The 26,377-nt window shown below is 38.0% G+C and overlaps 3 protein-coding genes across 13 annotated transcripts in view; 2 read left to right on the top strand and 1 right to left on the bottom strand.

Moving 5' to 3' along the window:
* The window catches only part of LOC126336276 (ragulator complex protein LAMTOR2), a 49,416-nt gene extending 46,623 nt beyond the window's left edge, over positions 1-2,793 (bottom strand). The window contains exon 1 of the mRNA XM_049999781.1: positions 2,704-2,793. Within this exon, the coding sequence (XP_049855738.1) occupies positions 2,704-2,771 (68 nt within the window). The 5' untranslated portion in view covers positions 2,772-2,793. The remainder of the gene's footprint in view (positions 1-2,703) is intronic.
* A 183-nt stretch (positions 2,794-2,976) lies between these two features.
* Positions 2,977-26,377, top strand: part of LOC126336275 (diphthine methyltransferase) — a 166,429-nt gene continuing 143,028 nt past the window's right edge. The window contains exons 1-3 of one of the 11 annotated variants that reach the window (XM_049999772.1): positions 3,004-3,246; positions 5,207-5,245; positions 7,078-7,125. The gene's annotated coding sequence lies outside the window, so the exon portion shown is untranslated. Of the gene's footprint in view, positions 7,126-20,466; positions 20,623-26,377 lie in introns of those variants that run through there. The other 10 variants (XM_049999773.1, XM_049999770.1, XM_049999769.1 and 7 more) reach the window with 10 other exon arrangements.
* On the top strand, positions 3,416-3,760 carry LOC126335628 (cyclin-dependent kinase 2-associated protein 1-like). The gene has a single exon (XM_049999083.1). The coding sequence runs from the start codon at positions 3,416-3,418 to the stop codon at positions 3,758-3,760; it is 345 nt and encodes a 114-aa protein (XP_049855040.1).

Below are 26,377 nucleotides of genomic sequence, written 5' to 3'. Positions count from 1 at the left end.
GCCGAAACTTTGGAGACTCTTAGTCGCCTCTTACGACAGGCAGGAATACCGCGGGCCTATTCTTACCCCCGAACCAGCAGGGGGGCTGGACAAGGCAAACACGACTGTATTCATAGAGCTGCTTTGCTAAAATAGTAGCAATAATCCTGCTGCTCTTCATGAGTATATATGGATTGAATGAATACACTGACATCCTCTTTCTACACTCCAACTGAAGAATGTTATTTGAAAGTTCGAATTAACTGGTGATTTGGGAACTGCTCTTGGGAATGGCTGATGGCTAATTGTGCCACAAATTGTTGAAGACGGGGCTAAGAATGCTGGACACAACACAGAATTTTCAAGCAGTGCTCGAGCTGTTTCATAAAAGCTTAACATTCTATTATCCACTGTTCAAAAAGTGCTCTGAAGAACTGCGAAATAGTATCTAGTGCGGTTTCAGGCTTCTGTAGGTGCAGGTGGTTATCACATTGAGCAATATTTGTAACCTATAATGCAAACATGGTACACACTTAATAAATTTTACCCTCTCATCGGGAAACATTTTTATCCCTTTTTTCAATGGTTTATTCATTATTTCCTGTTCCATACGTCCTTAAGAAGTATTTCCATGAAGTTTCAATGTTCTAAGATCACTCTTCTTTTAATGGGAGTTCTTTCAAGTTGCGTAAGATTAATTATAGGCCTTGGAATCAAGTTCTGTATCCACCTGTCTCCCTTGTGGCCTTATGACATGGTGTACTGTCATCCATAAAAGTTCCATGAAGTCCACAAATGGATACAGGTCTGCAAGTAGCTGAACATAATCATTTTAAATCAATGGTCAGTTTAATTGGACCAGAGGACCCGTCCATTCCACATAAACATGGCCCACAACATTAAGGAAGTATCACCAGCCTGCACAGTGCCTTGTTGACAACTTTAGGGGGCCTCCTGCACCACAATCTAACCCTAACATCAGCTCTAACCAACTGAAAACAGGACTCATCTGACCATGTCACAGTTTTCCAATTGTCTGCGATCAACTGATACTTGACGAAGCCAGAAGAAGCGCTGTAGGCGACATGCTGTAAGCAAAGGCATTCACACTGGTCATCCAACGCCACAGCCCATTAACGTCAAATTTCACTGCACTGTCCCAATCATCCAGACTGTTGCCCTTGCAACTACTGAAAAGGCTGCTGCCCCTCTTCAGGAACCACACGTTTGTCTGGCCTCTCAACAGATACCCGTCCATTCTGGTTGTACCTACGGTACGGCTATCTGTATCGCTGAGGGACGCAAGACTCCCCACCAACGGCAAAGTCCATTATATCTATCTTCAAAGTATCCATTTCCCTTTTTAAATTTTCTTACCTATCTGCCTGATTAAGGGATCTAACATTCCCCATTGTAATCCACGGATTTGCCGTTTTGTTTTCCTATGTCATCATAAGTACTCCCTACCTCAATATCCAAATGGGGAGCTATATTACCTCCAGAATATTTCACCGAAGTGAATGCCACATTATTCAACCACAAAGTAGAGCAGCACATCTTCCAGAAAAGTATCAGCTCCCAGTTGTTCGCAATGCCAGCTCAGCAAGGCCACATTGGTTGATGTTACAAAGCCAGATCACTTAACCATCCAGACTGTTGCACCTCTAACTACTGAAAAAGCAGCTGACTTTCTGGTAACCACTTAGTTATTGAGCTGTTCAATAGATACCCTTCCACTGCAGTTACACCTATGGAATCATTGACATACCCAAGTCACACCACCATGACATAGTTCATGGGGATGGTGAGCTACTCCATAAATGTACAATCTACTGCAGGTAATGCACACAATATAGCAGGCAAACATGTTCTATTAAATTCATTCTTCACTATTAACATGTGAAGTACAAAGACTGAGATGTAAATTGATATTGAAATTTATAGCACTGCAATACAAATATACCAGTAGGACCTACATAACATGTATCAATTTGTTTCACACTATTGCAACAGATATTGTGCATATTTTTCACAGAACATTTAATTAAGTTACCAAACTATGTACAGTCTTGGCAGCTCGTATTACTGGATAATGTAAAGCTGTGGAACCTCTTGGCCACTAGATCCGGGGGGGGGGGGGGGGGGGGGGGGGAACCAAGATTGTGGAAAAGTTTTCTATACCATATAACTATTGTGGATCAAAATGTACAGGTAACACAGCGACTCTTCCTAATAAATTCTTTAACTGGTCCGTTACTTGCAGATTACTGGTGTGATAGCACTTAACAGGTTACCTGCGGGGCGTTGTACTACTCTAGGAGAATGTGGTTAGAATTAGCATACCAAGTACGAAAACCAGAAACCATTTAGCATGAAATTTACAACTTAAATAATGAAGTGCTAAAGAGTTCTATTATAGCACAGTTGTAGCCAAGGGTCATTCCCTGTAGCTCACATGACTTTCATAGCATTTGTATCTTGCAATACAGGTAGTCAAACGTGTTATGTTACTAACAACAGCACAATTAGTACATTCTGGTCTCTTTCCTAAAATAAGTATAAAAGGAGAACCTGAAGAACTTTTGGATCTTCTTCGATATAAGGTTAAAATAAAATAAGTGTCCTATATCCTTGTCAAAAGAGATCTACAGATGAATAAAGCTGCTACTGCTACTACTACTACTACTACTACTACTACTACTAACAACTAATTAACTAACTTACAGCGTATTCTCCACTCCGCCGGTATTTGCCTGGCTTAAAACCTGCGTTAAAGCTTTAGGTTTCAGCATTTTTGTATACCGCTGTTATATCTCATATACAACCGGATTCGTCAATCACCAAACATATCTCGTATAGAACTGGATTCGTCAATCACCAAACATAACCGCGTGACTTTTATCTCGCAATCGATGTCAGAGATATCACAATACTTCGTTTTTAATAGTATCTTTGTTCGACGCACTCGGTTGCTGAAGGAATGTTAACGACGAAGTTACTGAATTGCTTTCCACATGGCACCGTTGATGGCGCTACTGTGCTGCTGTGGCGTTAGTCATGTGTTAATTATTATTTTTATAGACACAATTTACAGTAAAGTACGTTCCTTTCAAGTAAGGATAAGCTATATTAACACTTTTCGTGAGCACACATTTAAGAACATTTTCAGATACCTTACATATATGTGTAACTGATTTTTGTTTTGATACTTCACTACCGTAAAGTTGTAAACTATCGCTGAAATTCAAACGGCTGTTCATCACTAAGGTACGCTGTTTAAAGACCGAATGTAACTACTTGTAATGGTGTGTTGTCAGTTCTGTAGTGCCTGATAAACCGCACAGGTGTTGATTTGTACGTGCTTCTGTTTCTTTTTATCCGCACTTGCTACTCTTCAACGGAAAATATCTGTCGTGAATACCACAGCATTCGCATCATGATGATGGATGATGACATTCAAAGTGTGGACTCACCAATGACGCCAAGTGCAGCGGCAACAATGATGCTTCCAGCTGATCTTATGTCATCTCCAGGAGCATTTCCCACGGCTCTTGGGAGCGGAGCCAACGTTCTCAGACAGCATCCAGCGATTCCTCCAGCGCCTCCCGGGCAGTCAAAGTATGCCCAGTTGCTTGCAGTTATTGAAGAAATGGGAAAGGATATCAGGCCAACTTACGCCGGGAGTAAGAGTTCCGCAGAGCGACTGAAAAGAGGAATAGTCCACGCACGAATCCTCGTCCGTGAATGCCTGATGGAGACCGAAAGGAGTGCGAGACAATGACCCACGGGAATGCCGGACGTTTCATTTGATGCTGTGTTACACAATTTACTTGAAGAATACATGCACAAAAAGTAACGTGCCGAGGGATTACAATTACCAATATAAAATTATTTTGAAGTGAAAACTTTCCTGTATTTGTTAATGCTTTCAACGATCACACTCGAGCGATATTATTTTGCGCACTGTTACTTAGTACATATTTAGTTTTCTTATCAGAAAGCGACAATGTTTCAATTACTGGTTTCACGAGGAGTAGGAAAAAAAAAGAGGACGAATAGTTGTGTGTTGCCCTCCGAAGGAATCTGTTTTACATAAAGGAAGCAATGTGTGATTTGCGAAATCTGTTCCTAATGCGAAAGTAGCATTAAATTTCCTAGCCACGAAGGTAGTAAATATATTGGACTTACATAATTTGATACTATAATGCAATGCATGCTATAACATATCGGTGGAAGTTCGTTACAGAAATAACATTATTTTAAGGAATCTCAGATGTGCAGCTGTCTTGTTATTGTCTGACAGTTTGAGTCCTATGATGATAATTATAACAATTGCAGTCTGTGCATTTGTAGCATATAATATAAATGTATGTATATGCTTCTCAGAATTAGGGAAATAGTAAAGTTGATACCGCAAAATGTAGTATTTTATTTTTGTGCTGAAGTTTCATATGATTCAGTCAGCAAGCAGTATGTAGGCAGGTATCAAATGTGTGTGTTCGTGCCACATAAGTGTATTTTGTAAATAGATCTCTTCTTCAGGACTATTTGATTTAAGTTTACTTCCTGTGCTGCAGAAGGGATATGGGTAGTTGTTGGATCCAGAAAATGTAAAACTACTTTATAAGGAGAATTTTAAAATGACATTACAAGATGAGTGATTTACTGACATGATTGGACAGTTGGTGCTACACTTATCGGTCCTTACTAAGAAAGACTAAATAGGGTAATGTTATGATTATTTACATGTATTACTGTATTTAATTGTATTGGTGTTTTCTGCAAGCAAGCAAAGCAGAGATTGTTCACAAAAATGACTTCACCACAGGGCAGGCTTTTAGTAAATGGAAAAGTAAGTTGTTTTATTAATGGAACAGTTAACCTTAGATGTCAGTCATTTAACTGCAGAATAAAATTGTTTGTTTGTATTATTACGGAATACTGCCAAGGACCAGGCAAAATATGCAGATACTAGGAGCACTGTTATGCAGCCAAACTGCTAGTGTGCACAGCTTGAATTTAAATGTGACTGAGCTCATTCTTATTTTTTCCTATTTTAATATTAAATATTGTCTGTAGTGTGGCATTGTTCATCATTTGAGACAAAACTCAACCATATCAGTGGTAAGTGGTAGATATTACTAGTTTTTGTCCAAGACTTAAGCTATGTTAGCTGACACAAACATACTATTGATTCTTACACTGTAAAATTTGTGTCTACTTATAGTTACACAAGAATGAAGTCCTCCATTATCCAGATATCTGAGTGAGTCTTTTATATTTTAATTTCTAATTAATGAATTTTTTGATTGCTTTATGCAGTACACAATTTAGTTGCCAATTCATATGTTAATTCACATTCCTTCAACTCATACGTTAGTGCAACAAGGTGGGTAGAATAGCCATGGTACTGTGAACTTAGGATTCTGATGCTCATTAATTTTCCAGATAAAAAAAAATCATTGCTGGTACTGGTTAACCTCTTGGATTTATTTATATACCTGAGAGTGGTGTAGGCTGCTGAAACTATCTTGCTTGTGCATTCTCTTAACTCGACTTACCATATGATTAGTGGTATGTGGAGCACCCATATCAGTTCTGCAACTTCTTCATAGTATTTAAAGAGTAGTAAAACTATTTATATTTGGTACTAGTGTGCTATGTGTTGCCTTAGTGATCACATAACCCATCTCTGCATAGTTTCACATCTACCAGTTACCTGTGGTTCACCCAAACATTTTCCATTGATTACTTTCTTAAGAGCCAGTTTAAAGACAATAAATAAGATTTCATGGTTTAACTGTAGCATATAAGGGATTCTTTAAATCTACTACCTTGCACAATGAACTAAAATTAAGTAGACAGTGAAACATTATGAAAAATAAGCATGTTACATGTGAAGTTGCTTTTGTTTCAAAGCCTGATAAGAGTAAAACCACCCTACCTAGAGAGTTGTGAGATAATAACTCTTCTGCAATTTTGTATCTGGAGAAACTTGTCAGAACCTTGCAAGAAGGAAGATGGTTGGCTGGGTAAATAAATATCACTAATGTAGAAATAGTTGTGACAGCTGTGGATGTGATTTCACTTGTGATGGTGCTGTTGAGAGGACAACACTTGGGAACATTTGGTATCTGATAGGAATTGATGAGATTTTGTATTAGTATAAGTAACTTGTCAGTTTAGGACTATATCTAAGAATAGCAGAGAGGACAATAGAGGATAAAAGAGAACCATATGTATTCTAGTTTACAGGTTAATCATACAAGGAAAATAAAAGCAGCAACCAACCCCTCTTAATAATGCTACTTGTTAAGCAGTGTTATCGCTTTTGACCTGATAGGAGAGCTGTGTACGTGTAGCATTTCCTTCATCTTGTGCTGAGAATTAGATCTGGTTGTGGCAAAAGTTCCTGGGTGTTGAGGATTTTCCCTAGATGGTTGTGCCATAAAAATCCACATCCCTAAGAAACTCTCACTACAGTGAAAAACAACCAACATCTTTTGTGCAGTATAAGACGTTCGACGTAAGGAATGTGAATTGTTGTCTGATGGTGAGCTTGTTGGTTTGAAACTGGTAGTAGTGTTATTTGCTGTGAATAAATGACATTGTTAACAATAATTAGTTGCTGCTTTTACTTTGTACTAAGAATAAACTTGTATCTTTACCTGCCCACTGTCTCACCATATCATTTTTTGCATTAGTAATTTATTTACTCTTATTACTGCTGTTGCTGCAACAGATTATGTACTTTCTATATGATTCTGCCTTTTATGTGATAAGATTTCATTTCTTTTTTTAATCTGCTTACAGTGCAACACATCAGTTCATCATATTTTTCTTTCTTTCCACACATCCCTGCCTGCCATGTAATGTTAACTAGTTTCAATGGCCACTCTGGATAATTTAATATTGTTTCTCAACTTTAAAGCTAAATTTAAACCATTTGTTGTGTATAGTTTGCTGTGTACATAAACTATAGCATTTCCTGCCTTATGCTCATCTCCAGCTTTCAACAGAAGTTTGTTTTGCAACCATTGTTTCCTTTATGAAACGATTAAAAATGGATTGTTAGAAAATTTGATTTCTGTTTTTCAGGTTATTACAGTCTTTCTGTAAATGAAAAATTCTCACGCAGAATTGTCGGTGAGTGCTTATTGTTTAATTGTTTATGTTATACATTTTTCCCTGAAAAAACTATGCTAAAATGGAATTAATGGTTTCCACAAAACAAAATATGAAATTGGATTGCCTTGTTGTAGGAGCAAATGCGTATCCTGGTAGGATTTCATTCTAGTTAACAACCATATGCATGTTAATTGCATTGTGGTAATTGCATAAAGTTTTCAAGAAAGGGCACTTCAAATACTGGGATACGGTGCATCCAGACCCCATTTTTCTTGTCCATGTGCACACAGATACTTGTCTATGATCTTCAGTCTCCTTTAAGATCACTTTTAAGGAGGTGCCTCATTTCTAATATATGTGAAAATTGAATGTGATTCTTTGCATCTAATGAAACTGTAAGCTTTTTAGTGCATAATTTTATTTGACCTCCTAGTTAGGGTAACTAAAACATGCTTGTACCACTGTTTCCACTTCAAATCCTGGTGGTGCAAGACATCCTGACCAGCTACATTTCACCATTTTGGGGAGTAGTATTGTTGACATAAAATTTCTGATCACTAAACTTTGTGGCAATGCACTGGATTGAATTCCAAACCTTTTGACATACCACCAAATGATGGCATATGACACTGTTGATGGTGATCTGTCGTTTGGATGGGGACGTTGTGTGGTGGCCCCATTGGTCCCTTGAGAGCGGTAGGTTATGCTGGCATTGAGTTTCACTATCTCCCTCTTCATCCACAACAAAAATCAGCAGCACACTGTGCAGTTGCTCATCAGTCAAGTTATATGCTTGACACATCTACATGGCAGACGACTTTATGACAAGTTGAAGGAAGTAAGTGGCAAACCACCTGCACTAAAACCTTTCCAAAGATGGATTGCCACGTCAGGCCTGATCACTAATTTTCTTAATATGCAACTAACTTTTAAATGTTTTGTTCTTCTGTAGCAGATGTGTGGTTAATCTATTTCTGAGAAGAAGGGAAAAATAGATGAGAGAGCCATAAGTGTCGTAGTGATGACATTGTTATGAGCACCCTAGCAGTTTATAATGTCACTGCTAAAATAGGAGTGAATGGAATTGGGAGGGTTGGCATTTAGTATTTACTTGCATTGAGAAAAATTTGTGGTGCAAAGCAGAATCCATTTGCACTGGTTGGAAATGTTTTCAGTCTGTGCTACGTGAACCTTTTGTAACATGAAATGAGAATATCCATTAATCATCTCAACATTTTTTAGTTGTTAAAGAGTTTCGGATACAGTGGATGAGAAGTTTCAAGAGCAGAAATGTAATAAAGTGTCTTTCTAGAATAAAATTGGTTAGTGTAGGCTACCTCATGAGATATGCCAAACATTAATGCCTTAAAAGTTCAATTTGTCTCTTAGAAATAAAAAAGGAAGCGGGTGAAGGAAGCAAAAGGCAAGTTGTAGTTTATTCCTGAAGAGAATTTTATATATTTTGTGTGCAGTTTTTTGGGGATTGTTCGTAGTTTGCTTTCAGAAACCCGTCTAAATGCAAAGTCTTTTTCCACATTGTGATAATATTTTTCTAGGTTTTATGTCTTAATAGGTATTGGTAAATCAATGAAAGCTACAAAACAAATACTGTTTGTTATTAGAGCATGAGTGGAGTACTGTTTTTCTAAAATCAAATGTGACCATTTAAATGCATTGTGCTACTAGTTCCTTTAAAAACTTGAAGATTTTTGCAAATTAAAATTAAATGGAAAAAAGCATTCAGAATCCACCGGTTACAGCTGCAGTGTTTAAGAGGAAGGGAAGTCTTTGGCTGTATTCGAAAGACTTGAAATTTTTGTGTATTTAGTATGTGGAAAAGCATCAGCAAGTCCTGTTAGAAGGATGTGTGGAAGTTAATATAGCACTATTTTTCCATCATATTATCAGGGACAGACATTTTAATCACCCTTGGCAGATCTATTCATTGCAGAAATTTGTATTGATAGTAGTTTGTGAATCATTTCATGGTAAAGGTGCTTAAGTCATAAAAGAGGGCATTTACTGCAATTTAATTTACTTATGTAGATGATAAAAGCACTTCATTTACACAAATGTATGTGTAACTTCCCATTTTTTGTAACTTAATGTGAAGTATCTAGTTCTTCTATGTATACATAATGTTTGCTTCCATTATGAGCATTATTGTGTATATGTGCTCATTATTCTACTATTAATCTATGGAGAAAGCTATAAAAATGAAACTATGACGAAATATGGCAGAAAACGTGCCTGCTTACCTGTGACAGTAGACACGTGAAAAAAGTTTATGCAGATACAGGAAGAAAGCTAGTAAATGGTGGCAAGAAATGGGACTAATTGGAATAAAACAAAAATCTTCCAAAATTACGGCACAGCAGGTGAGAGAGAGAGAGAGAGAGAGAGAGAGAGAGAGAGAGAGAGAGAGTGAACATACTTTGTGTTTTGGAAGTCCTGAAACTTTGTCTGAAAAACTGAAGCTCTGGACAATACTTTGCAGGGAGGTGATGATTTCTGTGAACAAATTAAAACAGGAGTAAGCAATTTCCAATTTCTCAGTGTTAAATCTTAATAACTTGGAAGTAATGTACAACAAAATATATGCTCACTCTCAAGCTTGAATCGCCATTTGAAGGACATCATTGTATTTGTGCTTTAAGTAAATTTGTATGCAGGCAAACATATCATTTGAACCATCATAATGGAAATTAAGCTAAGTTCCATGCTTGCAGAAAATAATAATGTATTAAAGAGGTTGACTTATTTGTAAAAATGTAATTTTTTATTTCCCAATATGTTTCACTACATTTGTGGCATATTTAGTGGATTTTTCTTTTATTGCTTCTTGTGTTACATTGTATGTCCTGTAGCTGTCAAACAAAATCAGCCACAAGTACATATTAATACAGCATTTTTATTGCTATAGTCGATTTGTTCTGAGCTTTACTTGGTTAGTGCTCAGCTGATGCCTGTGTAGCAGTTGGTACTTTTCTGTTTCATACTCAGTGGAAAATTCTTGTTGTGACTTCATTACTGTAGCTTACACAAGTTTTGCTGCACATTTACTGCTCAACCACAATGTTATTGCACTTGGCTGACATAGGAAACACAAAGTGAAATTACAGTAGACAAGTACAGTGGTGAATAAGAAAAAGCGCATCACACTGTCAATGCTTACAGATCAGTTGTGCATAAGCTATTGATGCCAGTTCCGCAGCGACTCGTGATAGCCCTCGCTCCAAGGTGCAGTAATATGGTTATCAAGTAATACCTCATCTGCAACTTAACTGGAATTCATCAATTGGTACAAGAAAATGTCACTTTAAATGTAAATGTAAGAACACATCTAGCAGCCACATACCAGTTGATTCCAGATCAACTGCAGCAGTGATGAGATGTATTAATATAAGCCTGTTTTACAGCCACAGGGTACATACAATATTTTTAAAAAAGTAATAAAAAGAAAAATCCACTGAAGGTGCCACAACTGTGGTGAAACTACTTGGAAAATATGGCAAAGTTGTGTTCTATTTTTTTTATTGTGCCTTTTGAAGCACATTATTTGGGGTTAAGTTTGTGGAGTACTCCGAATATGGCACCTAAGCACACAGGTTATTTTAAACTTCAATTAATGAACTATATTAATTGATTGTTCGTTTTGAAATGTTCTGCCAAGAGTTATCTTCTGGATCCAACACAACATTTTATCTTGTAACTCGTGTAGACCATTGACATATGGAATATAGTACAAATACAGTTAGTGATACTGATTTGTATACTGAACAGTTCAACAACATTCAAGAACAGTTTCTTTCATAGATGAAACTGTGCTGTAAATGTGTCCTTTGACAAATCATATGTAGTACAGTAGATTGATTATAGTTACTATTTATGATTGAAAGTATATGAAGTAATTAATAATCAAATCACTAGAGTATAAAGTAACTATTTGTACTTCTGTTAACAAAACTGAAGATTTTTTTTTCTGTCACAAAAATCCAAAAGAGCTTATGGATAGTCATAGAAACTACCTTCACTAAATGGATGTTAAGTACCTTTTATTAATTTTCAGGCAGACTTATAACTAAATGCACCTTTGACCAAAATATGGTATATAATAAATGTATTATAGCATAACAATGTAGGAAAAGATTGCTTCTTACCATAAAGAAGACACATTAAGTTGCAGACAGGCAAATTAAAAATACTCTTACACAAAGCTTTTGGCCACAGCCTTCATCAGCAAAAGAGAAACACATACCATTCATTCACACAGGCAGGCACACTTCTGGCCCGAGATGCCAGAGTTGGCAGTCATGTGTGCATGAGGTGTGGTTTCTAGTATGTGTGAATGACGTGTGCTTCTCTTTTGCTGCTGAAGGCTGTGGCCGAAAGCTTCGTGTGAGTATCTTTTAATTGTGCCTGTCTGCAACTTAATGTGTCTTCTTAATGGTAAGTACCAATCTGTCTTTTCCTACGTTGTTGATATTCCTATGTGGAGTTTCCATTGTTATATTATAGCTTAAATACACAGGAAGTGTGAAATATGATCTCAAAACAATCTTAAATAATTACTACAGTAGTTTTTGTGAAGACTGTGAAACTTTTTAGTTTGCAGTTTCGTGTTAATTCTGTAAACTTATCCATACCATTGTACTGACTGCTAAATACAAAAGACTGAAATTAGCTTCACAAAATATTTAACTTTACATCTGTCAGATAGTGCAAAGTAAGACAAAGGGAATTTTACAGTCATGTCTTAGCAACACAGTGTGTATGTAGCAGCATTGTTGTATACAGCATCAGCACGTTCTAATACACAGGTATTTCTTATTTTATTGTTTAATAATATCACAGATCATAATTTTTACATCACTTTAGTTTTTATTAGAATCTGAATGAACAACTATTGCAATCATGTCATTGCAATCAATATTGCCAAGACTCCATACTTTCCATCTACACCTTAGTTTATTTGTTAACATAATTGTTGTTACAAAATCCTGAACTTAAGCAAATAAATTTTAAATTGATTCCTTTTTCCACTTAATAATAGAGGTTTCTGTTACTGAAGAATACAAACATAATTTTAGTTGAAAAATAAAAAATTCAATTTTGCTTCTCCCCGCATCGGGCATAACATGAATAAGGATTCAGTCCCAGCCATACAAATTCTTGTTTGTCCACCCACACTTTTTTTTTGCCAACTATCATGTTGCTATCGCACAAAAATAGTGAAATATGTAATTGGAACTAAGACTTTTTTAATTTTCTGCCAAGGTGTAACACACATGATCTGAAATAGAATTATTTCAATCACCAGAAAAATTTCAAGAGCTATGTCAGAATTGTACATCTTTGCTATTCACGGAAAAAACAGTCCTAGGTGTGTTTTTGTATTGCAAATGTAGGAAGCTTTAGTTTGCAAGGTGCAGTTAGGGAATAACATACATAAGTTCAAAATACTGTAGATGCTCTTGCTAAATTATACGGTATTAGATCCAACAAATTTTAGTTACTAGCTGTTATCTATAATAAGGCTGTGAGAATGTTTTTGTTTGACATCCATCGGCTGCTTTATATATCCTGTTTTGAATAGATACAACTGGTTCATTTTTTATTGTTGAGAAAACTTCTTTAAAAATTCAAACACTTCGTATGTGTTCTTAATTAGCATGAACATTATTGTCTCTGTAGTGACACCAAAAACAGTCCACTGAACACCCCTGTAAAATATCTCTTGCGCCTGCAAAATGCTCACTCTGATGTGTTCTCGGAGAGGAATCTGATTCTACTTTTATAAAATCCACTAAGAGCTAAATATCAACTTAGTGGAGATTCAGCTTAACAAAGGGCGGAAGGTTGAGAAGTTACATTTAAAAAACAAAAAAATAAATGAGTTAATTAATGGTGTAAAACATATTGGTTGAAGTAAGGGGGAGGGGTGGACACAGTGATCAGTTAGTTTTGTACAGCTTGGCTACATCACAAAATAAAAACTTAATCTGTTTGCTCTCTCTGTCTGCCCCCTCCTCTCCCCTCCCTTTTTGTGTGTGTGTGTGTCCTTCAAAACACACACACACACACACACACACGTCCTCGGAACACTTCTGTGTTCTTAGTGCCAGCAGCTACTTGTTTTTCTATCCATACTCCCTCATTATACAAAAAAGAAATATTTTCATAATCTGTCTTCAGTAACAGAAACATGCAATACGTTGTGTTGTCATAGTTACACACTTCTTTCCCACTCACTAAATGTAGATAAACTAAGTTGGCAATGCTGACTCCTAGCCAACGGTCGTATTTTTCAATTCTAGCTATGGATGTAATAAGTGAAGTGAAGTGAAATAGCACTCTAATGTGTTTATGCTGATTAACAAACAATGTATACTCTCTGTCTGGGACAATAATAACTTTTTTGATGCATAAATTTACACATACAATATCAGTTATGTATTCCTACTAGTATAAGGTATATTTGTGTAAGTGGTAAGAGGCAAATGCAAATCAAACAAATTGCGTATATTATTTATGTATGATAAATTATTACTTTGTATACTTTCAGTGTAACCACTGATTCTATGCTACTATATTGTACTCAGGAATGTAAAAAACAAAAACATTTATCAGATTGCATCATATCAGAGGTTGTGTGAAATGTAGGTAGTATTATAGTGAAATCAGTGTAATAATATCAGAAATAGTTATTCCATGTGAATGATGTGTAATCAAATAAGGAGCAAGTATTTATGTGGAATTAGACTGCAGTGAGCTGTGTGTCTGTAGGTGGTAACATTTATATGCAGTCTTTGAACGGCATCATAGTGAAAATCTAAAATTTCTTATTGGGTTATTGCTGGTGTTTTGTCCATACTTACCAAAATAGTTCTAGTCATCAAATGATTGAACATGCTTTGAAAAGATGCAGTTCCTGTCTTTAAAGATATGAAAGGCACTGATATATCAGAAAAATGGAATCACTAAACAGATAACATTTTTAAATTTCTGCATTATCCACAGTAACATGTATCTCCAAAGTTTGACTGCTTCCCTGTTACCCAACTGAAAATCAAGATGATGTATTTAGTGCCTCATGTCCTCAGGTAATCTCATTAACAAACTTCAGTACAAAAATTTGTTAGTCATATAATGTTGCTGGAAACACTTTTTCTCTTATTTTTCTTTTATATGAAGGTATCATCCATACATCTTGTGAGCATATATTGCCACCACTTTATTTGTACACAGTATGCTGTGTTGAGTATAGTCTACATTTTGCAGCTAATGCGAGTTATGTGCTATTATTTGTGAATGTCGACAGTTTTGAGAATATTAGCTACCATAGTCTATTGTTCCTATGGTAAATGGTATCATGCCTTAACTATCATATGATCTAAAAAATCCTATTTTCTTATGATTTTTGTAGCAGAATTAAGCAGCAGACATGAGGCAATCTTAGACACATTTTTGGTGTTATGTTTTGAAGTGATTACAGCTGAACAATACAAACTTATTTGTGGAAATTTTTATTGTAAATTACCTGCTAACTGTGTAATGGAAATGTTAACATATACAGACAGTATACACACACAATGCATCTGTTAACTGACTGATTATTCACGAAATATGTTCCTTAAAAGTATCGTGATATTGAGAATAATCAGTTTAATTTATAATTTTTTAGTAGAGATACTCAAATTGTATTTGTAAATGGTTTTGTGATGAAATCTAATGCCAATGTTTGTAGTTTTGCTGAAAGCTATATTATACTATAGTTGAATGAAATGTTTGTAGTGAGAATAAATATTAATATAAGAATATCTCCTGTCCTGACTGTAGATTCTAAATGCTGTATACTGTACTTCAATATCTCAGAATGAAATAGTATTTTGCTAGTATTATTGTATTGTATAGTATGTGGGATGAGTTTAATATTTACCCCGACAAAGAGATATATGTTAACCTTGTTTCTGACATAATAATTATTGTCACTGTGCTTCTCTGTAGGTGATTACTCTGAAATAAACAGTGTTTAAGTAGTACTTTTTGTTGTTGTTGTTGTTGTTGTTGTTGTTGTTGTTGTTGGTGGTGGTGGTGGTGGTGGTGGTGGTGGTGGTGGTTAGGGTTGTCTTCAGCCTGAAGACTGATTTGAAGCAACTCTCCATAGTACTCTACCCTGTGATCTAAGGTAAACTACTGCAAGCCACATCCATTTGAGCCTACCTGTTATGTTCATACCTTGGTCTCACTGTCATCTTTACCCACCACACTTCCTTCCAAAACCAGACACACAATTACTTGATGCTGTAGAATGCGTCCCACAAACCAGTCCCTTCTTTTTGTCAAGTTGCGCTGTAAATTTCATGTTCCAACATTTATACGGAATCCAAAGTGATCTACCCTGAGCTCGGCTTCTACCAGTTTTTCCATTCGTCTGTAAAGAATTCGTGTTAGTATTTTGCAGCCATGGCTTATTAAACTGATAGTTTGCTAATTTTCACATCTGCCAACACCTGCTTTCTTTGGGATTGGAATTATTATACTCTTCTTGAAGCCTGAGGGTATTTCGCATATCTCATACATCTTGCTCACCAGATGGTAGAGTTTTTGTCAGGACTGGCTCTCCCAAGGCCATCAGTAGTTCTAATGGAATCTTGTCTACTCCCGGAACCTTGTTTCGACTCAGGTCTTTCAGTGCTCTGTCAAACTCTTCACGCAGTCATATCTCCTGTTTCATCTTCATCTATATCCTCTTCCATTTCCATAATATTCCCCTCAAGTACCTTGCCCTTGTGTAGACCCTCTATATACTCCTTCCGCGTTTCTGCTTTCCCTTCTTTGCTCAGAACTGGGTTTCCATCTCAGCTCTTTATATTCATACAAGTGGTTCTCTTTTCTCCAAAGGTCTCTCTAATTTTCCTGTAGGCAGTATCTATTTTACCCCTGGTGAGATAAGCCTCTACATCCCTACACTTGTCCTCTAGCCATGCCTGCTTAGCCATTTTGCACTTCCTGACGATCTCATTTTTAAGACGTTTGTATTCCTTTTTGCCTGCTTCATTTTTTATATTTCCTCCTTTCATCAATTAAATTCAGTATCTCCTCTGTTACCCAAAGATTTCTATTAGCCCTCGTCTTTTTACATACTTCATCCTCTGCTGCCTTCGCTATTTCATCTTTCAAAGCTACCCATTCTTCTACTGTATTTCTTTCCCCCATTCTTGTCAATCTCTCCCTAATGCTCTCCCTGTAATTCTGTAGAACCTCTGGTTCTTTCAGTTAATCCAGGTCCCATCTGCTTTAATTCCCGCCTTTTTGCAGTTTCTTCAGTTTTGATCTACAGTTCATAACCAATAGAGTGTGGTCAGAGTCCACTTATGTCCCTGGAAATGTCTTACAATTTAAAACCTGGTTCCTAAATCTCGGTCTTACCATTATATAATCTATCTGAAACCTGTCAGTATCTCCAGGCTTCTTCCATGTATACGATCTTCTTTCATGATTCTTGAACAAAGTGTTAGCTATGATTAAGTTATGCTCTGTGGTGCAAAATTCTACCAGGCGGCTTCCTCTTTCATTCCTTACCCCCATTCCATATTCATCTACTACGTTTCCTTCTCTTCCTTTTCCTACTCCAGTCACCTGTGACTATTAAATTTTCGTCTCCCTTCACTAACTTAAAAATTTCTTTTACCTCATCATACATTTCGTCAATCTCTTCATCTGTGGAGCTAGTCGGCATATAAACTTGTACTATTTTTAGTCGTGGGCTTTGTATCTACCTTGGCCACAAGAATGTGCTCACTATGCTGTTTGTAGTAGTTTACCCGCACTCCTATTTTTCTATTCATTATTAAACCTACTCCTGTATACCCCTATTTGATTTTGTATTTATAACCCTGTATTCACCTGACCAGAAGTCTTGTTCCTCCTGCCACCGAACTTCACTAATTCCCACTATATCTAACTTTAACCTATCCATTTCCCTTTTTAAATTTTCTAACCTTACTGCCCGATTAAGGGATCTGACATTCCATGCTCTAACCCGTAGAATGCCAGTTGTCTTTCTCCTGATAACAACGTCCTCCTGAGTAGTCCCTGCCCGGAGATCCAAATGGGGGACAAGGACGCCATCATCATGCATTTAACCATACAGTAAAGATGCATGACCTCGGGAAAAAATTACGGCTGTAGTTTCCCCCTTGCTTTCAGCCATTTGCAGTATCAGCACAGCAAGGCCATTTTGGTTAGTGTCACAAGGCCAGATCAGTTAATCATCCAGACTGTTGCCCCTGCAACTACTGAAAAGGCTGCTGCCCTCTTCAGGAACCATATGTTTGTCTGGCCTCTCAACAGATACCCTTCCGTTTTGGTTGCACTTACAGTACGGCTGTCTGTATCGTTGAGACACGCAAGCACCAATGGCAAGGTCTGTGGTTCATGGGGTGCAATTCAGTTGAGTATCTCTTTATTAGTTACACACTCTACTCGTCCAATATTTAGCATTCTTATATAATGCTACATTTCAATAACTTCTGTTCTCATCTCGAGCTGCGCGTTACTCACATTTCACTTCCCTGCAAGGCTACACTCCATACAGATAACTTCAGAAAAGACTTCCATCACTTAAATTTATATTCAGTGTTAACAAATCCCTCTTTTTCAGAAATTATTTCCTTTTTATAAGCAGTCGGCATTTCATATACTTTTTACTTCATTATCATTAGCTATTTTGCAGTCCAATTACCAAAGCTCATCTACTGATTTTAGTGTATGTTTTTATGATGTAATTTCCTCTGCAACACCTGATTTGACTCAAATTCTATTACTCTCATTTTGCTTCCCCCCCCCCCCCCCTCCCTCTGCTCATTCTAAATCGCTTTTCAGGACAAACTCTATTGTTGTTCAGATGCTCTTCCAAGTCTCTGTCTGACAGAATAACAGTGTCATCAGCAAACCTCATAGTTTTTATTTCTTCTTTCTGAACTTTAATTACTATGCCAAATTCTTGTTTTCCTTTATTGCTTGCTCAGTATATAGGTTGAATAATACTTGGGATAGGATGCAATCCTGTCTCACTCACCTATCAACTATCGCTTTTCTTAGGTGCCCTTTGAGTGTTAAAACTGTAACATGGTTTTTGTACAGACTGTGTATAAATTTTTACTGCCAGTAATTTATCCATGCTGCCTCCAGAATTTCAGAGCATATTCCACTTAATGTCGTCAAAGCTTTCTCTAAAAATGATGTAAATATAGTTTTGCCTTGCTTCAGTCTGTCTTGGAAGGTAAGTCATAGGGTCTGTATTGTCTCAAATATTTCTACATTTCTTCGGAGCTCCAACTAATCTCCAAGAAAAACAGCTCGGAAATATTTACACCTGTCCAAAGATACCCCAATGTCAGCTTCTACCATTTTCTTTAGTCTTTTGTAAGTAAATTGGGTCAATATTTTGCACCTGTTACATATTAAATTGATAGTTTGGTAATATTCGCATCTGTCAGTGCCTGCTTTGGTTGGAACTGGTCCTGTTAACTTCTTCTTGAAGTTTGACGGGATTTCATCTGCCTCAAATATCTTGCGCAGCAGAAAAAGTAGTTTTGTTACGATTGGCTCTCTCGAGGATCACAGTAATTGAGAGAATGTCGCCTACGCTAGGGGCCTTGTTTTTATTAATATCTTTCAGCACTCTATGAAATTCTTTTTGGAGTATCATATCTCCCATCTCATTTTCATCTACTTCCTCCTTCGTTTCTATAATACTATCTTCAAGTTGATTTCCCTTGTAAAGTCCCTGTATTCCTTCCACTCTTCAGACTTCCATTCTTTACTTAGTATTGGCTTGCTGCCTGAGCTCTTGATATTCAGTCACAACTGCTTTCCTTTTCTTTAAAGGTTTCTTTAATCCTCATGTAGCAGTATTTATCTTTCCTCTAGTTCTATATTCCTTTACAGCCCTGCATTTGCCCTCGAGCCATTCCTGGTTAGCCATCTTGCGCCTTCTACCAATCTCATTTGTTAGATGACTGTATTCCCTTTAGGCTGTTGCATTTTTAAACTTTGTCATTTTTTCAATTAAATTCAACATCTCTTTTGTTATCCTAGAATTTCTGCTATGCCTTGTCTTCTTATCTACCTATTTCATACTCAGTCTTCACTATTTCATCCTTCATAGTTGCCTATTCACCTTCTTCTGTGTTCTGTTTCCCCATTTCAGCCAAACATTGTCAAGTGCTCCTTTGAAACACTGTATAATGCCTGATTCTTTCAACCCATACAAATCCCAAGAAGCAAATACTATTGGTCTAAATATGTCACTACTATGAAACAAACTGTGTTTCTTTTTTCATAGCTGAGACAATATATGTCACTTGAGTTTCTTGCCATCAATGCCAGAATAGTGCACTTGTAGGAAACAAATATGCTGCCATATGGTATTTGAGTTTTGATCAAATTAATGTCTTGTTACAGTGTGCATGCACCATGGGGAATCCAGGAAAAACTCGTGATTTTTATCATCTTTAAATTTTCATTGTTTTAGTTTTCAGTTAAATTTTTGTAATTATGGCTGGTAAGAACTTTAACAAAGAAAGTGCACCATTTATAACCACAAAAGACGAGTGCACTCACAATCGTCTGCCAAGTCCAAAATGTGTCAAAGGTTTTAGGGTGAGGATGAACAACAAACTGCTTTCGATGAGCCTGTTGTCACGACTGTTTATATTTCTAATAGACTGCGAGAAAATATTGCGAACGTTGATTTGGGAAGCGTAGCGTTTCAAAGTCGGTGAATTATGTTGCATGTGAAAATGGGTGATGAATTTCTTAAATCATAGAACTTTTGATTCTCATTCAAAACTTAAACACTTTGAGGACCAGCAACTTAGTAAAATTTCAGGCCTTAGGAGACCAGTCATTTAAGCCATTATTTACTATTTTACTGGCACTTTTGTGTTTGGTATGTCTTAAAGAGCAACATATGCTAAAAAGACCAAGCTTCAAGCTTAGTTTTTTGTGTTTATTGTAGTTCTTTCATAGATTACAAATTCATAATCATGCTTGTCAGAAATATTCAGGTACTGCAATTTAAGCTGTGCTCCTGGGATCCTAACTAACCATATACTTGGAAGAAGAAAACAATTTTTTTTGACTATGTTATATGTGAAAGCCTAGCTTTTCTTGTAGCTGTAATATATGTATATAAATTTAAACCATTAACTTTTCCTATTTGTGAGTTTGCACTAAACAGTGTGTTTCATACCCAGTTTGCCTGACTTTGTTATCATGTGGAATGAAATAGAGAAAGTACAGGATTGTGGGTATGAAAGAATTTTATTTGCAGGAACCATTTCACCTTGCATGCTCCCATCTTAAACCAGGAACAAACTGTGTGATTAATGCAACAGGCTGAGAGTCATCAGATTTTAGCCAACTAAAGCTTATCTCCAGAGATACAATGAAGTGGTCAGGCAATAACTTGTTTCCTTAAGCTCGAACACCAGTCAACTGAAAAATGTAAGTAAATACCAAGAATACTAATAAAAATCAAAGCATAAAGCAGATTGTTCATGTGCACATTGCCACAGAATAATGCTGTGTTTCGCTGTGCGTTCGCAGATGTTCTTCTGGTGACTCACATACAGCTGTCCCTCCAGCCCCTTGCCCTTCCCCAGTAGAGCAGAGCTCTGGGAGTGTAAGGGTATTTATATTTCACCCAGCGTCCACCTCTTGTATATACTGAAGGCACTGCTTGAACTTCTTCAGCCTCTGGGTGCTGGCAGCGACGGTACTACTTCCTTTTGTGGCAGCGAGATAGTATCGTCCGTGTCCAGTAGTGTGGAAGGTGACACTTCGTATTCAGTGTGTACACCATCTTCAGTCAGTAATAGTGTAGATTTGACCCATTCCAACGATACCACTTGGATCTTCCCACTTTGATCTATATGAATGCCATATTCATCCCGGGAGATAACTCTGTAGGGTCCAGAATATGTGGGCTGTTGTGGTGACTGGAAAGTGTGTGTTTGTCTGTAGCATCACATGTGTACATGACCATACATCTTTGTGCATGAACATTAGTACTGCCCCATATCTCGAGACAGCGGATGGGCAAAGTCTGGCCATATGCTTGATCACCATTTGGAGTACATAAAGCAATTTGTTATGCCATGCACCAGTTTGATCAGTGAAGAATTCTGCAGGCAGTCTTAAGGGTTCACCAGTTGTGCAGTGGATGCTCCTAAATCTGCTTTCAATGCTGTACAAAGATCCAACAAAACCAATGACAAAGCTGACGACCAAGACTGTGTGTAGCAGATAAATGCGGCTTTTATTCTATGCCAATTTTATTCTGTGCCAATGTTTCACCATTCCATTGCTTTTTGGATGGTAAGCTGTGGTATGATGATTGTGTAAATGGTAGAGGTTGGCCAATTCTGAGAATGTTGTTGATTAGAATTGACGTCCTTGGTCTGTGGTGATGTGTAAAGGGCAACCGAAATGTGCAATACATGATGAAAGAAATACCCATGCCACCATTTCCGTGGAAATGTCTCATAACTAAATTGCCTGTGCCCATCTGGTGAAGTGGTCCACTGCTGTGAGGGGGTGACAGTATCCTTCCAATGGCAATAGAGGTCCCACAATGTCCAGGTGCGCATGTGTGAAACTTTGTATCGTAAGTGGGAAGCCTCCTACTGCTTTGTGCACTTGTTGTCCAACCTCGGCGCTCTAACAACGTAAGCACATTTTTGCCCTACTATGGCAGTCCTTTATATTGGGCCACATGAATTTGTCCATCATCAGTTTGGCACTGGCGTTTATTCCTGGACAAGCCATCCCGTGGATGCTGTCAAATAATTGTGGTCGCAGTTTCTTAAGTACAATAGGTCTCGGTTTTCAGTGTGATACGTTTCACCAAACTAACATACGTTTACCTGCAGGTTGTATTTGCTGCAGATGTAACCCGGATGTACAGTTGCAATGGAATTTTGCGACTTGTTGGTGTGTCTCTTGCACAGCAGCAAACTCCTTGTAGTCAATAGATTGAGAGATTGATTCCAACTGAGGCAGGAAATCCACCACGACATTCTCAGCTCTTTTATATGCTACAGGTCTGTCGTGAATTGGGCGATGAATTCAAGTTGTCTAAATTTTTGTGGTGAGCAGCCATCCTTGATCATTCTGAAGTTGAAAGTAATTGGCTTGTGATCTATGATAAACTGTGAATGGCCTGGGCCATTTGTGGCCAGAAATCTCTAACAGCTTCATAAATTACCAGCAACTCCCTCTTGGAAGTGCTCCATTGTTATGGCATAAGCTTATGAGACAAGAAGCCAGTGGCCTTCGACATGCTGGTGTAGAGCTGCGCCAATGGCTTACTGTCTAATGCCCACAACAATTGCGAGTTGCGCCTGAGATGCGGGGTGTGCGTACATGATTGCCTGACGTAGATGTGCCTTGGTCTTATCAAATGTCATCAACATCTCTGGTGTCCACTGCAAACGCTGTTTGCCCACTGTGTCCTTGCCAGCTATTGCTGATGTCAAAGGTGCCTGGATGGCTACTGCATTAGGCAGATGATGTCTGTAGAATTTAACTGCTCCAAGGAACCTGTGTAGGTGATGATAATCGTCAGGGCGAGCCATTTCTTCGATAGTCAATGAGTATCCTAAGGATGGCACCTCACGCCGTTGAAGTAAACACTTTGATTCATTGACTGAAATGGCATATGCATCAATGTGAAATAATTTGGGTGAAGGTCACGGGTAAAGCAGGCTCAGACATGGTAATTGGATGTCTCTATAGGCATCCTGGCTCAGCAACTGTTGCGGCTGAGCATCTGAAGGATAATTTGGAAAATGTTTCGAGTAGATTTCCCCAACATGTTATAGTTCTGGGTGGAGATTTTAATTTGTCGGATATAGACTGGGACACTCAAACGTTCATAATGGGTGGGAGAAACAAAGAATCCAGTGAAATTTTTTAAAGTGCTTTATCTGAAAACTACCTTGAGCTGTTAAACAGAGAACCGACTCGTGGCAATAACATATTAGACCTTCTGGTGACAAACAGACCCGAACTATTTGAATCAGTTAATGCAGAACAGGGAATCAGCGATCATAAAGCGGTTACTGCATTGATGATTTCAGCCGTAATTAGAAATATTAAACAAGGTAGGAAGATTTTTCTGTTTAGTAAAAGTGACAAAAAGCAGATTTCAGTGTACCTGACAGCTCAACACAAAAGTTTTGTCTCAAGTACAGATAGTGTTGAGGATCAGTGGACAAAGTTCAAACCCATCGTACAATAGGCGTTAGATGAGTATGTGCCAAGCAATATCGTAAGAGATGGAAAAGAGCCACCGTGGTACAACAACCGAGTTAGAAAACTGTTGCAGAAGCAAAGGGAACTTCACAGCAAACATAAACATAGCCAAAGCCTTGCAGACAAACAAAGATTAAGCGATGCGAAAAGTATTGTGAGGAGGGCTATGCGAGAGGCATTCAACGAATTCAAAAATCAAGTGCTATGTACTGACTTGGCAGAAAATCCTAATAAATTTTGGTCTTATGTCAAAGTGCTAGGTGGATCAAAACAATGTCCTGACACTCTGTGACCAAAATGGTACTGAAACAGAGGATGACAGACTAAAGGCCGAAATACTAAATGTCTTGTTCCAAAGTTGCTTCACAGAGGAAGACTGCACTGTAGTTCCTGCTCAAGATTGTCGCATAGATGACAAAATGGTAGATATCGAAATAGACGACCGAGGGATAGAGAAAAAATTAAAATCACTCAAAAGATGAAAGGCCACTGGACCTGATGGGATACCAGTTTGATTTTACACAGAGTACATGAAGGAATTTGCCCCCCTTCTTGCAGTGGTGTACCGTAGGTCTCTACAAGAGCGTAGCGTTCCAAAGGATTGGAAAAGGGCACAGATCATACCCGTTTTCACGAAGGGACATTGAACAGATGTGCAGAACTACAGATCTATATCTCTAACGTCAATCAGTTGTAGAATTTTAGAACACATATTATGTTCGAGTAAAATGACTTTTCTGGAGACTAGAAATCTACTCTGTAAAAATCAACATGGGTTTTGAAAAAGATGATTGTGTGAAACCCAGCTCGTGCTGTCGATACTCAGAGGGGCATAGACACGGGTTCCCAGGTAGATGCTGTGTTTCTTGACTTCCGCAAGGCATTCGATACACTTCCCCACAGTCGTTTAATGAACAAAGTAAGAGCATATGGACTATCAGACCAGTTGTGTGATTGGATTGAAGAGTTCGTAGATAACAGTACTCAGCATATCATTCTCAATGGAGAGAAGTCTTCCAAAGTAAGAGTGATTTCAGGTGTGCCACAGTTAAGTGACATAGAACCATTGCTATTCACAATATATATGAATGACCTTCGGAAGTTCAGTGAGGCTTTTTGTGGATGATGCTGTGGTATATCGAGAGGTTGTAACAATGGAAAATTGTACTCAAATGCAGGAGGATCTGCAGCAAATTGACGCATGGTGCAGGGAATGGCAATTAAATCTCAATGTAGACATGTGTAATGTGCTGCGAATACATAGAAAGAAAGATCCCTTATCATTTAGCTACAGTATAGCAGGTCAGCAACTGGAAGCAGTTAATTCCATAAATTATCTGGGAGTACGAATTAGGAGTGATTTGAAATGGAACGATCATATAAAGTTGATCGTCAGCAGATGCCAGACTGAGATTCATTGGAAGAATCCTAAGGAAATGCAATCTGAAAACAAAGGAAGTGGGATACAGTACGCTTGTTCGCCCACTGCTTGAATACTGCTCACCGGTGTGGGACCCATACCAGATAGGGTTGATAGAAGAGATAGAGGAGATCCAATAGAGAGCAGCGTGCTTCGTTACAGAATCATTTAGTAATCGCGAAAGCATTGCGGAAATGATAGATAAACTCCAGTGGAAGAGTCTCCAAGAGAGATGCTCCGTAGCTTGGTATTGGCTTTTGTTGAAGTTTTGAGAACATACCTTCACCGAGGAGTCAGGCAGTGTATTGCTCCCTCCTACGTATATATTGCAAAGAGACCATGAGGATAAAATGAGAGAGATTAGAGCCCACACAGAGTCATGCCGACAACCATTCTTTACACAAACAATACGTAACTGGAATAGAAGGGAGAACCGATAGAGGTACTCAAGGCACACTGCGTCACACACTGTCAGGTGGCTTGCGGAGTATGGATGTAGATGTAGATGTAGAATGTTTTGGTCTTCAGATACAGGTCGTACAGTTTCTTGGACACCGTAAAGACCAGGACATCATCAAGGTAAGCGAAGCAGTACGGTAGACCTCTTAGTACTTCGTAGACAAACCATTACCAAGTTTGTGCAACATTTTTCAAACCAAACGGCATACAGAGGTATTTGAATAACCCAAATGGTGTTGGGACAGCTGTCTTCAATATATCAGAAGGTGCTACCAGTATACAGTGATATGCTTTCTGACAATCAGTGACAAGAAAATGGTCGCGCCTACCAATGCGTACGTAAAATCCCTAATATGTGGTATTGGATAGCTATCAGGAATAGTACTGGTGTTGAAACCCTGGTAGCCTCCAGAACCTATATTTCTTCTCTACTAGATGAAGTGGTGATCAACAAGGGCTGTTGGACCTACAGAGTACTCCCGAGTGCAATTGTTCTTCGAATTCAGCCTTCACTGCAGCGAAATGATCAGGAGCTAACTGGCATGGGCTCTGAGATACTGGTTGACTGGGTGTAGTCCTGATGTGATGGACAATGTTGCACTTACCTGCCTGCACACACGGCACGGATTCGCACTTTGTAATGCGTGGTGTCAGTCTCTGCCTGTCATCGTGTGTAGGCAGAGAATCTTGTCTTAGGGTGGCTTTAATGCACCACTTACCCTGGCGGATACTCAACGAGCCAACATCTGCTTCAACTGTATAATGAAAGAAGAAATCCGCACCCAATATTGCATCTGACACATCGGCAAACACTAAAGACCATGGTGAATTACCTTGAATAGCAAGGTCTGCGTCTGTCTGGCATTTTCCATAAGTCATTACTGAAGTCTGATTTGCTGCTGTGATCTTTGATTGAGATGGAGGAAGCTTCACATCACAACTTCTAACTGGCAATGCACTGACGTCTGAGCCTTAGTCGATTATCCAAGTGTGGTTGGATTTAACATCTGTGACAAAAAGTCAGTGGGACAGCAAGGGTAAAGAAGAAAGCTTACTAACTAGTAG

This window comes from Schistocerca gregaria, chromosome 2 (assembly GCF_023897955.1).
Source record: "Schistocerca gregaria isolate iqSchGreg1 chromosome 2, iqSchGreg1.2, whole genome shotgun sequence".
NCBI classification, from domain to species: Eukaryota; Metazoa; Arthropoda; class Insecta; order Orthoptera; family Acrididae; genus Schistocerca; species Schistocerca gregaria.
Note: the sequence above shows the minus strand (reverse complement) of the source record. Positions and strands in the feature narration are given on the sequence as shown.